At 37.3% G+C, this 12,664-nt stretch overlaps 1 protein-coding gene across 5 annotated transcripts in view; it reads right to left on the bottom strand.

Annotated features, from left to right (window-relative positions):
* The window catches only part of lrp2a (low density lipoprotein receptor-related protein 2a), a 65,710-nt gene that overhangs the window by 40,054 nt on the left and 12,992 nt on the right, over window positions 1-12,664 (bottom strand). For 2 of the 5 annotated variants that reach the window (XM_083538109.1, XM_083538112.1), the window contains exons 12-32: window positions 11,448-11,671; window positions 10,369-10,575; window positions 10,063-10,265; window positions 9,633-9,773; window positions 9,194-9,397; window positions 7,601-7,796; window positions 6,774-6,899; window positions 6,332-6,462; window positions 5,377-5,514; window positions 4,865-5,146; window positions 4,498-4,743; window positions 4,276-4,395; window positions 4,028-4,144; window positions 3,552-3,932; window positions 3,025-3,039; window positions 2,436-2,684; window positions 1,642-1,853; window positions 1,333-1,517; window positions 868-1,096; window positions 589-766; window positions 315-443 (exon numbers count right to left, since the gene is read on the bottom strand). In XM_083538109.1, coding sequence (XP_083394235.1) covers window positions 315-443; window positions 589-766; window positions 868-1,096; window positions 1,333-1,517; window positions 1,642-1,853; window positions 2,436-2,684; window positions 3,025-3,039; window positions 3,552-3,932; window positions 4,028-4,144; window positions 4,276-4,395; window positions 4,498-4,743; window positions 4,865-5,146; window positions 5,377-5,514; window positions 6,332-6,462; window positions 6,774-6,899; window positions 7,601-7,796; window positions 9,194-9,397; window positions 9,633-9,773; window positions 10,063-10,265; window positions 10,369-10,575; window positions 11,448-11,671 — 3,913 coding nt within the window. The remainder of the gene's footprint in view (window positions 1-314; window positions 444-588; window positions 767-867; window positions 1,097-1,332; window positions 1,518-1,641; window positions 1,854-2,435; window positions 2,685-3,024; window positions 3,040-3,551; window positions 3,933-4,027; window positions 4,145-4,275; window positions 4,396-4,497; window positions 4,744-4,864; window positions 5,147-5,376; window positions 5,515-6,331; window positions 6,463-6,773; window positions 6,900-7,600; window positions 7,797-9,193; window positions 9,398-9,632; window positions 9,774-10,062; window positions 10,266-10,368; window positions 10,576-11,447; window positions 11,672-12,664) is intronic. The other 3 variants (XM_083538110.1, XM_083538111.1, XM_083538113.1) reach the window with 3 other exon arrangements.

The following is a 12,664-nucleotide window of genomic DNA, read 5'->3' as shown; positions in this document are numbered from 1 at the left end:
GAGGAGGAGATTAACTGGACCAAGAAAAAAAATGTTCAGTGGGAATGTAACTAAGATCACAGATATTGTGCTAGACCACATGCACAGGTAAACTTACTGGTACACCTGCTCACTAAGCTTAAAAACAATAATGATACTATTTATTACTTCCTATTACTTCCCTTATATAGTGTCTAAGTACAGTTAAACTACATGGTGTTCGTGAGATGAATAAGAAAAACACCAGGAAAATAGAAAACAACACATAGTTGTAGGTTGGGCAAATGGGGATTATACTTAGCATATATTCTGAAGCATAGCATTTCTAAAAATACCTCTAGCACAGGTGAACTGGTCATTAGCCAGCATCCAGCCAGAAGGACAAGCACAGGAGTAAAACCTGGGGCCAACCGCAGACAAAAGGCATATATGTGTGCAGGGGCTCACTGCACATAGATTATCACCTAGATGAAGAGAAAGCAAAACCAAATGAAAAAAGCTGCCTGGGAAATTATACATGTCATTATACAAATAGCGTATGCTTATTGGTAAATACTGGTGGGATTTTATTATTTTTTTTAAGTTCTGTTAAGAATTTTAGAAATGTACCTGCTGGCTGTCTGACCGGGTGCATTGCCACCAGACCCATTGGCTGGGGCACATTATATAACATCACTGTCTGGTTCTCTCCGTGCCACTTGTTGGCCCGGATCACTCGATTGATGTATCTGTCAGTCCAATATATAAAATCCTCAAAAATAGTAATTGCGTGTGGATGTTGCAGCACCTTTTTTATTGCGAGATAAAAGGCAAATTTTACTTACATTTTAAGGTCTAACCCTAAACCTGAAATAATTTTATAGAAGCAAATGGCACAAAAGGTCTCACCAGATCACTGGCTAGAACTTGCTTGCGGTTGTTCCCATTGTAATCACAGTAGTCAATGAAATCCAGATAGGCATCAGCAAAGTAAAGTAGATTATTGGGATAGTCTATGGTTAGGCCATTGGGCCAGTAAAGCTTGCTGGTGATTATGGTGGTTCTCTGCTTGCCATCCATGCTGGCTCTCTCAATGCGAGGGTTTTGTCCCCAGTCTGTCCAGAACATTAGGTGAAAACTGAAAAACACAGAAATGCTAAAAATGTATTTTTACTAACACAGTATATAATAAATATAACACGTTGGGATGTGCTGAGACAATAAAATAAAAATAAAATAACTAACTTCAGAGTGGTAACAGTGGAATAAATTATACCACATTGTGGATACATTTCCTAAAACAGCATCGGCTTTGTTTAAATCCATACATGTCCTTCCTGGGGGTTTCTTACATATGTGTATCAGTGCACTTACCCATTCCTGGGGTCCAGCACAAGGCCTCTAGGATTTGTGACATTCTCACTGAGAAGCACCGCTCTGTGGGAGCCATCCAGTTTGGCCACCTCTATGGTCTCAAGGATGTAGTCTGTCCAGTATAAGTTTCTCCCCACCCAGTCAACTGCAATACTCTCAGTGACTGTCACACCACTGTCAAAGATCTGGAGACGTGAAGATATGCCTTCAGTGACACAATGTTTCATCCTCCAAAATTTGTGACAATTTATTTACAGTGTAATAAAAGCCTGTTTAGCGTTTCTGAAAAAAAAAACAATAAATCATTACCACAGTCCTATCACTGCCATTTTTATGTGCGCTCCATATCCTGTCCTGGGTAGTATCAGACCAATACACACGATCTGTCACTGAATCAAAATCCACTGCCACAATGTTCCGACCATCTCTAACAAGGGACCGCACAACATTCGGCTGTGAGATGATATCATCACTTATTATCTGATTGCGACTGGCCACCAGCAGAATGGCCTCCCGAGATCCTGTCAGATTGGGAAAAGAACAACGCTGTGATGCCAAAAATCGCAAATCCACATTTTCAACATACTCCTACTATCAGTCTAAGATTAGATTAAATAAGTTATCAACCCTTAGACAGCTTAAGAGTAGCACAGAAAGGAGCTCTGTGATAGAATAATGTCTAGAAAAAAAAGAAAAGTATATCAAATGTCAGCATTCTTTAGCAGGTTATCTCTCTGGTGGATGGTTCTATGTCAGAAGCACAGCTCATAAACAAGCCTTTGTCTTGTGATTTAGACCTAATTACCCCCATCTGAAAGTTTTTGACTGACATATATGTTATTTCGCTTATCTGCAGTAATCCGATCAGAGGCCAGTGAAAAGGAGGCTGGAGGAGACTGCAGCACACGTGGCTCCATTCCACCATTTCCAGTACTGATATCTTCTCAAATCCTAAAGCTACAAGTGTGCTTATTTAATTTCTGTAGGGGTTATTACATGTCAAGGAACTGGAGAAACACAAATGGGAGTAGCTGCCTCTATGTCTCTATTTTGCTTATTTAGTATAAATTGTCTCTTTTTTCCTGTCCTGTAGAAATACATACCCGAGGCCTTGCAGGTGTGCCCATCCATTTCGATTGTGTATCCCTCTTGGCAGTGACAGCGGAAGGAGCCTCTCTCGTTAAAACAATGCTGACTGCACAGGCCAGGGGGGTTACACTCGTCGATGTCCTCACATGTCTTTGAGTCATTGCTTAACTGATAGCCTATTGGACATGTGCACTGGGCCCCAAACGGACCCTGGATACAGCCGTGAGTACAGCCTGCATTACTGTCTAAACAACTCTCTTGGTCTAAAGAAGGAGTGCAACAACAAAAAATCTTTAAAATTTTTTGTACTATAATAGCTTTATCAATGAATTGTCTTGAACAACATTTTTGTATTATGTATAACTTAAAACATTTATGCATATTAATACAACTGTAAAAAATACAGTGTTAAAATACATTATTAGACAATATTGGAATTAGTGTTAAACAATGCACTAAACATTTTTACTATGTACAAGTCCAGCTTCAATTACACTCTATAACTGGTCTATAAATGGATAATTTATAATCATAATGAAAAACATGCTGCAGTGAATCAAAGTTACGTGCAGAGGATTGTGGATGATTAGGGATTTGGCCTACCTGGTAAGTGCTCATCTGAAAGCAGTGAGGGGAACATGGAAAAGGGATATCACTGATCACTTTAAATGACCAAATCAGAGCCACACATGCATGATTTGAAACATACACATGATTTCTCATAACAAATCATTATTTCAAACAATAATATCATATATAAGAATGGCAGACTTGAACATTTACCCAAAGTCATATATCATACATTTAAAGCTAATCTTCATTTCTATATTAAAAATAACAGTATTTGTAATATACTGCAAAAGTAAACTACATAGAAGATAGAACTGCAGCTAACAGCAATTTTGTAACCAAAAAACTTTTGAAGAATCCACTCTTTAAGCCATTAAACGCTAGCTTTATCGTTAAATATAATTTATGATGTACCCCATAACAGGTCCTGAGAGTTTCTTAATTAAAAAAGAAAATTATATAGTGGGTATATTAGAATTAAAAGTTGGCTAAAATAATCCTAATGAATATCTTAAAGCATTCCACCTTAAAATTAGAGAGCAAAAAAAGTAAAGACTTACTGCACAATGGTGACTCATCAGCTCCGTTTGGGCAATCGGGTATATTATCACATACTTTGCTGATATTGACACAAACTGTGTGGCCAGGGCACTGCCACTGCCAGCTGGGGCAGCGGAATGGTGGAACAGGGCAGTCACGTTCATCACTGCCATCACGGCAGTCGTTGTCTCCATCGCAAAGCCAGCTGCGAAACACACAGTTGCCATTGTCACAGCGGAAAAGCGAGGCAGGGCATGTAGGCGGAGGACACCCGTGGTGCTCATCTGAGCGATCCTCACAGTCCGCATGACCATCGCACTCCAATACAGAGGGCAAACAGGTGCCGTCCGACTGGCACTGGAACTCACTCTCATGATGGCACATGCCTGGTGGTCTGGTGGCTACAAGGTCAAAGATTAAAACAGGACTCATGTTCACCTCAACTTTAAGGTTATATTTTTTGGTAAACTTAGAGATATGAGCATATCAAACTTACGGCAGCCAGATTCATCAGAACGATCATTGCAATCATAAAACCCATCACAGTGATAGAAATAGTTTATACACTGGTATCCGTTGGCACATTTGAACTGATAGCCAGTACAGTTGTAAACTGCAGCAGTAAATAGAGCACATTTGCAAAGTTAGAAAGGGAACAATTCAGGCCATAAAACAAAGAATGAATTACACTTTGCTTAGCTGCATTGCTCCTTTAAGCAGAATCAATAGTAGAATCACTCTTACCACACCCCTGCTCATCTGCCCCATCTGCACAGTCTCTGTCTCCATCACACACATAGGATGGATCAATACAGCGATGATCAGGACAATGAAATTGGCCTGGATAGCATGTACTTATAGTATCTACCAATTAGAAAGCAACATGAATATGAACCGAAGGAAATAGTAAACATTTCTGGATCAACATGAACCAAACAAACATGAAACACTCATAAGTTTTCTTACCACAATTGACTTCATCAGAGCCATCACCACAGTCATTATCTGTGTCACAGAGCCAAATGCGTGGGATGCACCGGTGGGATGGACCAGCACAGCTAAACTGGTCAGCCTGGCATGTACCTGGGATCTGAATAGGACAGTCTTTTTCATCACTGCCATCAAAACAGTCATTCTGCCCATCACATCGCCAATTCCTCGGCACACAACGATGGTTGGCACAGGTGAAGGCAGAGGGGGAGCAGGTGTAGTCTGAAGAGTACATGTTTTTGATTAATCCAGACACAAATCCAAAAAAATAATTAAATATATTGTCTTGTATTAAATGAGCTGGTTTCAATAGTCATCTTATAGAAAACTAAAAAAAATTTACTGTTAGTTCCACAGTTGGCCTCATCACTGTTATCAAAGCAGTCATCTACACCATCACAGTGGTAGCTGGTAGGAACACACTTTCCATTGGAGCAGGAGAAAGAGTTGGAGCCACACTGCAGTGTAGGTGGCTCACTGGATGAATCATTCAAGCAGGTCTGCTGATTGGGTGCAAGCTTCATGCCGTAAGGGCAGCCACAAACGCGCTGGGAGTATGGTGCAGGAAAGCAGAAATGACTGCAGTCTCCATTAGGATTTGATGGCCTGTTGCAGAAGTTGGAACCTATTTGAAGAAAAAGGTGTACATGCAGAACACAATCATTCAGTAACATATCAGTTTTGAATATGAGATAATGAACAGGACAAACACATTCCTTGTAGCAAAATACTTTTTCATCTAAGCATGGATATATTTTCCTATCCCCAAAACCCTTCAGGGCTGTGTAGGGGAAAAATGAACAAGGAAGCGTGAGATATAGAGTTCATAGTAAGAATGAATGACAGGCCTCTCACCAGTCTGTAAGTCAGCATTAAAAGATTTGACATGCATAATGTGGCTGATTCCTCGCCGAATAACCATCATCTCTCCTCCGTCTGTTTTCCGAACTCTAACTATTTCTCCAAGATGCCAGTCCGTGAAGTATGCATAACCTACAGCAAAAGCAAACATAAAACACATAAAACAAGTAAATGATCTTTGACTCATGATTCTTTAATTCTCTCTCATTTCATAAAGTATATTGGAAATTATTTGATTAATTCTAATGTTAAATAGTTAGGACAGATTTGAAAAATCACAAGTAAATATTTTAAATGAAATATTATATATTTATGAAATAAAATAAAAGTATACAGTAGGTTATATTTGTAAAATGCAATAACAGAATATTGTACAATAATACATTACAATAATAATAATAATTGTATTATTTTATTATATTATTTATAACAATATATTTTATTATTTTATATTTTATATACATTATTATATTATATAAATATATATTCACTCAATAGTATTACTTCTCTACTTAGCAGTTTAAAACCAGGCAGATTTGATTAATCTAATTTGCATTTGTAAATTTCAATTAGCTGTACTGATTAGCTATGCTTAACATTTATTTGCTCCATATAATACAATCTCACTTGCTTGTAGATTTACACAGACACAAAAAAGATTTATTTAAAGGTTGCTGGCCAAAGCATTGTGTTTTAGATTCCACAGCACTGACAGTGTGGAAGATATTCAGGTCCCACACATTTGCATTAAGGTTAAATTAATCGTTCATTCATTCATTCATTCATTCATTTAATAATAATAATGTGAGATGGGAATGCCAAGTTCTTTGCATGGCCCAGGGGGTTAATTAAAAACACAAACATACACACATACACAGAAGTGTACCTATAGAAAATATGTACAGCTATTACATATTTTAGTATTTTGATTATAAATATGATGTCCTACCTCCATAAATAGTAAGTCCAAATGGATGAAATGTCTGTGTAATGCGATCCAGTGACAATCTGTTTTGCCCATCAAAAGTACTGTGCTCAATCTTATCAAAATAAGCATCGACCCAATACAAACGCATGGAGCTAGAGAGTAAAAATAGAGCAGGGAGAGGGAATAAGAACAAATTGAGAGATGGCTTCTAAATAAAGTTCAGATAAGTAGGATTAGGGCAGCTCATGTTTCTTGGGAGATTAGCTAGCTTTTAGTTGAGTTAACATTACAAGTCCAACCTGCCACATAGTAAATATTTTAAGGCTTTAAATGACTGAAGACTGACAGTTATGTATAAAACAGAAATAAAGCTTTTCAGTCTAGTTTGTGGTCTAACTGCCATGGCTGGCACACAATATTGGTTAATAGGTCTATTCATTAGGTACTAGGATGTTTGACATACCTCCAGTCAATGGTGAGGCCATTAGGCCAGCCCAGTGTGGTGTTAATAATAGGCTGTGCATGAGATCCATCACACCAGGACCGCATAATTTTGGCTGGACGGTACCAGTCGGTCCAAAAAATAAAGCTGTCAAAAACATATACATACAAACAGGCTTAAATTTCATTTTGAATTCCTCTCCCAAAAACAATTTGTTCTATAATGGAAGCTTTTTTTTAATTTTATCTAAGCTTTTTTCTGTGCTGTATAAAATAAAAGATATTGATAGTTTATTTAAGAGCTCAGTAGGGTCATCTCTCTTGAGCCAAGTTCTTAAAAGGCACCACAATACCAGCTTTCATGCAGCACTAATCTAGTCTCCTGGGCCCAGAGGACTTATGACTTTGAAGCTATTGGAAATGTCCCACTAGCAGTGCATAAAGACTCCCTTTATCTGCTCTGGGTTCAAAGTAGGAACAGTGTGTGAATGGGTGAGCAATTCCTGCATTATTGTAGGTGTGACTGGATAAAAGTGGCCAACTTGCTAATGCTTTTTCATGGTCTTAAGGAAACAGAGACCTGAGGTGAAAGTGAGGCCCCCTGAGCCTTGTTCCAAGCTTGGTCCTGCTCAATGACTCGTGTTTTCACTTGAGGTTACAAACATGATTGTGATTTCTCACCCAAGTTTGCAAATCAGTTTTTAATTGAAGACATTTCTGAGAGTACATGTTTATGTCAATATTAAAACTATACACTGTAACACTGCAAACACAATAATTTAAACAAATGTGCTTCCTAAATTGATATAGACATGCAGATATTTAGTACCACCTGTTAGCTAAACTCACCCAACTATTGGATGCACCACTATAGATCTGGGGTTGTTCAGTTTTTGGATGATGGCTCTCCTGGATTTGTCTGCTACTTTCATGACTGATATACTCCGATAGTGTGAGTCTGTCCAGTACAGGTTCTTTGATATCCAGTCATAAGCCAGATCCCTTACACCCTCTACCCGATTGGCTGCAAGTACATCCCTCTCTGCTGGTATTAAAAAAGGAGACAATGTACACAATAGATAAACATATTAACTGTGATTAATTAAATGCTAATAATGTAAACACTATAATTAAATGGCATGTGGTATAAAGCTCTCATCTCATATAAATCCTAAAAAGATGATAAAAATAGCACAATAAATACTAATACTTTACATTTAAAATGTTATAAAAAATAATAATAAAACCCCCTAAACAAAGATATTATATATATATATAATGTTAACTAAGTGACTAATCACACCATGTTGCATACAGTCAAAGCCGATATAGGAAAGCCACGAGTCACTGGCTACATTGGCTACATTTTACAATTTATATTTATTTATATCTATATATACAGTATTTTATACATTTAATTTCAAAATGAAAAAACTAAAGCAAAGAAAAGCAAGGAAATAAATCAGAAAGGTTAATTAATGAAGAAAAAGGTTGTGTTTCGTGTGTCAGATCTGCACTTTTATTACCTTCTTTAATCATAAATAGTCTCATTACTTAGTTTATAGGGGTGTAATGCAAAGCCACTATTTTTTTTATCTGTTAAATATCTGTCTATCTGTTTTTAATTAAATATGTAAAAAACAGAAACGGAAATGTCAGCACTTTTTGTCTGTCAATAAACAATGTAAATTACTATGGCAACTGTGTGTCATACAAGCTGCACTTCACATCTGATGTTCCCCCTTTCGTCATGTGACTTTCTTGTTGCATTTCACAGGATCCCAGTTCCAATATATGATGTTTTTCTCAAGCAGTGAAATTTTTTGGCATGCTTTCCAAACACATGCACATCTTCTATTAATGTCTGTATTTGAATGTGTTTAGAACACATCATCAGTTTGATTAAAATAATGTATTAATAATTGCTGGCACAAGAGTGTGTATCTTTCCATTTATCCCTTACATGTAATAGTTCTGCAATTACATAAACCACACTTTTTTGCCTTGTTACCTGAATGCGGATTTGCCTTTATTAAATATATCTGCCTTATCTATGTGCCTGTGAACAGTAGCCACAACTCTCATTCTGTTAGATAACACTTATATCTGATGCTGTTAAATTGCCTGCTGTCAAAAATTTTATTCCGACTCTTGTAAAACAATACTCCAGTGGATCCACCTCAGCCTCAACATTTTTCCTGATCACTATAGTGACAGCACAGTGCACAAAGAAATGTGATTAAACCAAATGGAGAAATCAAGCCAAAATAAAATCTTTTAATAAAATCATAATCAGAAAAATAATTTTTGAAATAGGCCTTATAACAGTAGCCACCCAAAGGTGCATCTAAATTAGTTAGATAAGGAATGGCAAAAAAAAGAATACAGCTTGCAATATATTAGAAACTGTGACTATTTTGAGCAAACACAGAAATCTCTTACCAGTTCCATCTACTTTTTGTTTAAAAATAATGTGCTTTGCTGTGTCTGAGAAAAAGATGGAACTGTCCTCTGCGCTGAAGTCCACTCCAACATAGAAAGATGGTGTCCCAGTGATGGGAAGGATGATGTCCTCCTGGGATGAGAGGTTAAATGGGATCCCTCTCACTGCCAGCTGACTGGAGAACAGCAAGAACTTCCTCACAGCTGCAACATAAAGCACATAGCCATATGTTTAGAATACCAAACTAACTATTAGTGTAACCATTAATCGAGTCATTAAATGCTAACAAAATTATGATTTTTCTTTTTAAATTACTTGATATACCATGTCACAATGCTATTTATATTATCTGATAAAGTCATGAAACACGCCAAAATTACATATTTAAATATCAGAAGAACAGGGAAAGGGAGTACGCCAGTTTCTGGTGTCTCTTACCCACACATCTCTTTCCATCTGGGTGTAAGTCATAGCTCATGCGGCAACGGCAGCGATACCCCAGACCACCATTATCTGTCCTATGACTCAGCACACAAATCTGCTCACAGCCCCCTCGATCAGTCCCGCATGGGTTACTTACTGTCAGCAACATACACACCAAACATCACACAAATAACAAAAATATGTGTTATATTAAATGATAAAAATGATAAAATATATTCTAAAAATCAAGAAATTAATTAATAAAAATGATAAAATTAATAAAAAATAATCTCTTTAGCATTAATGTAAATGTAAAGTTTTGTATTAATCCTAAAATTAAACTATCAAACCAAAACAAATTGTGGATCCAATCAACAAAAAAACAGCAACAATAAAACTGCAGCAGCTTAATATTATTTCTGTTAGAAAATATTAAATAGCTTACTATAGGGCTGCCTGAAGGGATGCACCACAGCCACACCATATGGCATATGAGTGGTTGAGAAGACCACTTGTGGGCTGTTGTCAACGAATTTGTTGGCTTTCATGATGGCCATCTTGGTCCAATCAGTGTAGTAGACAGAGTGTTCAAACAAACTTATGCCAAAGGGGTGGGGAATCAATAAGCCTCCATGTACCACTGTTTTCCTACAAAGCAATTAGGTAATTCATTATTCTTCGTTCATTAGCCATGTTTTAAGTACTTAGGACACTCATACTTGGCAATATTTGGTCATAAAATTTTACTTACCTGTGCAGCCCATCATAAGTGGTAGTTTCTATGTAGTCATAGCGACTGTCCACCCAGTACACCCTCTGGGCATCAATGTCTAGTGTAATTCCAGCCGGCCAGCCTAGCTTCGACCTGATAATACCATAGCGGTTGGTGCCATCCATGTAGGCTCTCTCCAGACCAGGCTCTCCATTTAGAGTGTCCCAATCAGAGAAAAAAAGATATCTAAACCATAATATAAGGATATATAAATAAATATAAATCTTATATTTATATACATACAAACACACACACAAAAATTCCTTGTGTGTGTCAACACACTTGGCCAATAAACCTGATTCTGATTCTGAAAAGTAAATTTTCTGCAAATAAGCTTACAAAAATGCAATACATTTGAAATAAAATCTTTAACACCTTTTTTGATTCCATATTAAGTTTCAGTAAGTCTCTTTTCTTATTACTTCCAGCTAATCCTTTTCTGTATTATATAAAAATAGCTATCCTGCTTTAATTAATTCTGTCTGCTTAAGAAAGAAGATGACAGTGTCAGTGATGAATGCCCTTATAAGCTGATTTGAGGTCAGTTTTGTGGTTTCATTTACAAATACTCAGGTTTGAGTTTCGTAGCAGCCAGGCCAAAACAACTAAAAAAAGTAAAGAGGAAGAAACTTATTGCAAAAAGAGTTGTGGCCTTTATTCTTTTCTTTCATTGTGCTCTTATTTTATTTCATTTTATTTTCTATTTAAGGTGCTTTACTTTTCTTTCAATATGCTTTTATTTATAACTTAATGGCAATGCTTTTCAGTGTAAATTGAAAACAGTAATTGCATACTGGTGGACTTATGTGTAATAAAAAAACATATACTTTAAGACACACAGTAGCTGGTTAGCTCTAATAGTAGCTCTAATATATGAATAAGGATATGGAACACAGAAACGCCACCTGAAATCATGTTACATGAGCTCATATGTGTTGCCTTCAGTACATGAAGACTTAAAAATTTGCATTTATGGTCATAAAAGTTCATCCACTGACTTAGAATGTTGCTTATTTCCATATATGGATGTAGTTTATTGAATTTATTTAAATACTCACCCAACAGTTGGGTCTAGTGCAATACCTCTAGGATTTCCAAGATTCTCTGCAATGAGTGTGATGCGATTATTCCCATCAAAGTCCACCATGTCAATTCTGTTAACGCTGGCTTCCACCACGTAAAGTTTATTGTTGACCCAGTCCACAGCCAGGTTTTCAGGATATTCAACTGAAACATTTAGGACCACCTGCAAATGTGACCCATCCATATCCACTGAAAAGACCTAGCCCACAAACAGAATGATTCCTTTAAATCAAGCACCTGCTGCTTGGGTTACTGACATATAGAATAATCATATAAACAAGTGATAAAAACAAATATATAATTTCAAACTATGTCAAGACTATGTCAAGATATACGGTATATTCTCTCAATTATTAATCATGTGTAATAAGGCCCAGTTTCTGATTACACATGCATCATCCAGCTAGCTTATCTGTTCGGTAGCATTTAAGTGGAGCCACAGGAACCGTACTGTGAAACCACTGCCCTACTGATTTCAAGATGGCACTGGTTTCTCAGGGTGGACCACTTGGCATTGTAACAGAAGCCAAGGCACCACTGCTCTTTGCAGTGGAAACCAAACCCGTCTTAGAGAGTAGGATTCTCGGCTGACCTGTTTACCGGAAATATAAGCTGTGGAAGAAGTTGCTGTTTTGGCTTGTACACAGACCCCCTGCCTAGCATTCATCACAGTCCTATGGGGTTGGGGGTGCTAATCATAGATCCCCACCTCTTGGTATGCCCTTGCTTTTCAGCTCTATGACTGGGGTTAAAACCTGACAGCAGCCAAGAGCTCAAACAAAGCCCTCTGATTCAGCCAAGGAATGCAAAAAAAAAAAAGAAGCTGGATGCAAACAAATACTGCACAGCCACTTGCTATCCTCTAAGGTTACATAAAATTAAGCAGAAATATGCAGTTTAGAGCATATCAGAAACCTTGTGAAGATTAGAAAAAGGTGGAAGATCAAATCTAACCATGCTGGCTGAAGCCAAGCAGCTCTGCCATCATTACAGTATTAGTATTATCTACAGGAATCATTCAAAGTATTGCTGTCAAGTGGCCAATGTCTGTCACAACTTGAGCGTGCTGATAATGGTCAAGCGTGCTGATAATCAAGAGGGGGTTACATGGGGTACTTTTTTCTAAAACTGCTTTGTTCAATCGCCTGTGTGGAGTGGAGGGAGGTTGTTTGAGTGGGAATGGGGCAGAAAT

Source organism: Silurus aristotelis (assembly GCF_946808225.1).
Source record: "Silurus aristotelis genome assembly, chromosome: 3".
Lineage (NCBI taxonomy): Eukaryota > Metazoa > Chordata > Actinopteri > Siluriformes > Siluridae > Silurus > Silurus aristotelis.
Note: the sequence above shows the minus strand (reverse complement) of the source record. Positions and strands in the feature narration are given on the sequence as shown.